Here is a 4,138-nt window from a genome sequence, read left to right as displayed (position 1 = left end):
AAAAGACTTGATCTGTGCTTCGTTGACACGTTGCGAGTAGACAGTCATCGGGTGCGGTGTGCTTGGAGTTTTAGTGTCCACACGGTACTCAGAAGTGCTGACTGTAGAATTGCCGGAATCAGGAACACTCTAGCGCCACTTGCCACGCCAAGATAGAGAAGTAAGCCTACCCTTGGACTTCTTGATAGAGGCAGGGCGAGTCGCAGCGCACCAAGCCTCACCACAATCTGCGTCGTCTCCTTGTACAGCCTTCCAAGCCATTTTGCTTGCAGTCCAGGCGGCGTAGACTCGAGAGTGAAGTCAATGTGTCGCTGTAGAAAATCCTGTCGAGACGGCCACGCATTACCTGCAACCATAAAGTCCGACAGTGACCGCAGCCTGAAGACTCGCGACACATGCAGACGGAAGTTTCTCTGCGGCGCAGGCACCATGCCGATGCAACGACGATGAGCCACTGTAGTGCTTGATCGCTTAGTTAATGCAGCTGAGCGTCGGCGTGGAATTATATCGGCTGCTCAAGTCCATAACCTGCTCGTTCCTCTGGGGAAAGGTCATGCCATGTTATCTTCCAGCGGGCCTTGTACCACAAGGTCCATGACATTCACCACCAAATCGACGCTACATTCCACTGAATCAGCTCACCGTGTCGGAGTGGGGAGATCGTGAGGAAGTCCAACGCGTTGCGCTTGCCGTACTGTGGCAGTATGGACACCAGCAACTCGACGCCCGCCGTGGTCCAATTGCGCTCGCTAGTCTTACTTGCCGGACGCATAAACCGCAGAAGTAGTGAGAGACGCTGACATTTGAAGTGCGCATCTAAACATGGAACACCAAGTCCTCCGTCGCCTCGTCTCTGATACACGAACTCACCCGGCATGAGCTGCATGTGCTTCGCGTCTTTGTCATGTTGCGGCTCAGAATGAATCGGTTCAGCACAGACTGCCAGCGTTGCACGACTGTCTGTGGGATTCAGATATGGAGCCTGTAGTGCTACAGGCGCGAGAAAACCATCGTTTGTACAACGAGAAGTCGACCACGAAGAGTTAGCGCACGTCGGTACCACGCGTTGATGCCGTCGTAGAAGCGTTGATCCAAGAGCTTGACGATTGTGTTGTCGACTGGATCTTGGCTGGATGGGATGCCTAAGTCCTTGACAGTTTCGTTGCGATCGAGCACGTGGGCGCCAGGCAACTGAGGACAGTCTACCTTCTGATTAAGCGCCAATAGCACCGACTTGGCAAGGGTAAGCTTTGCTCCAGAACCGTCACAATAATCCGCTACGATTTTAAGCTATGCCTGCAAGTTTGCAATCAAGCTGGTGAGAAGAGTTGAGTCGTCTGCAAAGAACGTGCCTGTTGTGGTGTGGTCTGCGCTCAAGCACACGCCATACTCCTCGTGTGCGCGAAGCAGATTCCCAAGGGGCTCGATTGTAAGAATAAAGAGTAAGGCAGACATGGATCGCCTTGCTTCACGCCGCATGTTGGATGTAGTACCGGCTGGATACTGCCATTGATATGTAGGTGGGCTTGTGGCTTGGTGTACAGTAGCTGGAATCAAGCGATGGACTTTTTCCTGAAGCCCATGCGCGCCAGCAGTCGAAACATGTATGCCCATTTGACGCGATCAAACGCCTTTGGAAGTCTAAGAACATTGCATATGACTCTTCGTCTTGATTTGTGACGAGATCTTGCAAGTCGGCGAGGAAGCGCACGTGATGATGGATGGAGCGACCTCTGACAAAACCCTTCTGATCTGGATGAATCAAGTTGACAATCATATTTGCAGCCGATACGTTAGCTCTTTAACGTCGTCTGACACAAGCGCGATTGGTCGGTAGTTACCCGGCTCAGCACGCAAACCTTTCTTGTGTCGCAGTACTACCGCCGACTTGCGCTGGGACACTAGGAGCTCGCCGCGTTGGAGTCGATCGTTAAAAACGATCGCCAAACACTCTCCAAACTCGTCTGGTGCTACTTGCTAGAATCCAGCAGTCAAGCCGTCCATACCTGGAGATGATGTCGCCTTCATATGCCGGATCGCACAAGCGAGGTCTGCTGTCGTCAGCTCAGCGTCAAGCATCTCGCGGTCGGAATATGTGACAAAACGCAAGACCAATTTAAGAAGCTGGCGCTGTTTGCCGTCATCGGGTGGAGGTGCCATTCCAGTCGGACTATTGGCATCCCCCATCTCGGAGCCCCAATGCTCAATGAATCGCAGCGAGATTTCTTGAGGGTTTATCGAGACATCTCCACTCGGTGTCACGACTTCTTTAATGGAGACACGCCGTAAACTTGTGTCCAGTGGACGGAAAAAGTACTTGGTGGAACGTTGGGAGTTTGCTGCTTGGAAGTCGAATGCATTGTCTTGGCTGTACTGACTTGATCTTAGCACCGTCTCTTTGTAATTACGCATCGCTTCTTCGAAGAGCTCACTGTTGTCCCCGTTCGACGATACGCGATACTGCTCGGCGGCTTGATCCAGCGCGACACGGCTTCAACATTTGCAAATCTTGCCGTCGTAGCATCTTCTGCACGCATTGCAGCTGCGCCTTGGTGCTCACCTTCCACGTCTCCTAAATTTTGCCGGGATTTTCAGCAGCACGTAACTGATTCCGGACGAGCTCGGCTTCCTTTTCGATTGCAGAGACAACCTTTGAATAGTCAAGCAGGTAGCGGAGAAACTTCCAGTACCCTCGACCGTTGAGCTGCGTGCCCGAGCGGAGCGAGACGCTGTGTGCAAGGTGATCGCCAGCGTGTTTGAGCAGGAAGTACCCGGACTTATCATAGTAACGGTCGCAGAACTTATCTGACATTATAGTCAAGCCGATTCTTTCGGGAGTTGACCGGTGAACACGCGTTCGGTGTCGAAGTGGATGCGCCACGCATCGTCGACGCAGAGTTTCGCGAGCCACTCCAGACAACTGGAGCGACTCGGGTCGTAGCGTAGATGCTTCGAACAGTCCAATCTTGGGTCGAGTGGTGTGTTCAAGTCACCAAGCACAAAGTGCGTCGCATCGTCCTCAAACTCGTCGATTGGCAAATCTGCGAAGAACTTCTGCTTCTCTTGTCGATCGATGGGCGCATACACGTTGTCAATGTAGACGGGAGCGAGTTCGACCATCAGTTTCACGATTAGGTAGCGTCCCGGCACTGATAGTCGCGATAGCTGGACAGCCGTATCAAAGCCGGGAAGATCGAAGCGCAGAAGCGTCAGGACGCCGCTGCTTCGACTATTCGTGGGTCGATTCTGCAGCGCGTTTGAGTCGTTGACGAAAAGTTTGTGTTTGAAGCTTGAGTTGAGATGAAAGCTGAAGTTCAAAAGATGCTATGCGCTGCCAAATTTGGTTTCTTGAACGCACGATATCGAGTGCTGCGAGAAAAGGTTGTCGATAAACAGATGTCCGTTCTTCTTAATTCCAATCGTGTTCACGGTCATCAAAGACTCGGTGTTCCAGGTGTGTTGTACTGCCGAGACAACTTTAGCAGCGAGTGGGTACGCCGCCCGACACTGGAACCACCAGACCATTGGTGGCCACATAGAGCTTAAGCATCGATGCTTCGACCGCATAACAGCCATCGAGCTTGCGCAGCGCTTCCAAGTCATGAAGCAAATGACCCTGCCATTGCACTTCTCGCCACTGCTGCATGCAGAGCAAGCCGATGTCCGACCGAAGAAAAAGCAGTAGTGTGTTCGGGTGCAGGAAGCGCGAATGATGTGCTGGGATCCATTCGACCTGTTGACCAGTGAGGTACTGAATCCATTGATCATTTTTGAAAAGTATTGGCGCGATCGACATGAGCGCGAGCTCGAATGTGCCGAGCGCCTTCGACGCACGTGACAGCTCCGTGACTTCGTCCGTATGAGTCCATCACCTGGCACACGCCTTGAAGACGTCATGGCAATTCGACGGGACGCCAATCCCATGATACGCTTCCACTTTGTCAAGAACGTCGTGTCTTCGCTGGGATACGTCGCGCTCATCACACGTTTGATAAAGTGCAACTGCGCGAGATCGCCGATCAATCTGCCGTCCCCTGCCATCGCAAGCGACAATTCACTGTTAAACGCGAGCGGACAAGCAGCAGCCGACTTCACAATATGATCCGGGCATATTGTGAAGTCGGCTGCTGCATTTTCG

The 4,138-nt window shown here is 52.6% G+C and overlaps 1 protein-coding gene across 1 annotated transcript; it reads right to left on the bottom strand.

Annotated features, from left to right (window-relative positions):
• Positions 1-1,977: 1,977 nt before the first annotated feature.
• Positions 1,978-2,412, bottom strand: PHALS_00926 (uncharacterized protein; the record flags this gene model as incomplete). Its single annotated transcript, XM_024730693.1, has 1 exon — positions 1,978-2,412. One exon carries the CDS (start codon positions 2,410-2,412, stop codon positions 1,978-1,980), a length of 435 nt encoding a protein of 144 aa, XP_024580944.1.
• Between the last annotated feature and the right edge of the window lie 1,726 nt (positions 2,413-4,138).

The sequence above is a fragment of the Plasmopara halstedii genome (genome assembly GCF_900000015.1).
Source record: "Plasmopara halstedii genome assembly, contig: Scaffold_1211, whole genome shotgun sequence".
Taxonomy (NCBI): Eukaryota; Oomycota; class Peronosporomycetes; order Peronosporales; family Peronosporaceae; genus Plasmopara; species Plasmopara halstedii.
Note: the sequence above shows the minus strand (reverse complement) of the source record. Positions and strands in the feature narration are given on the sequence as shown.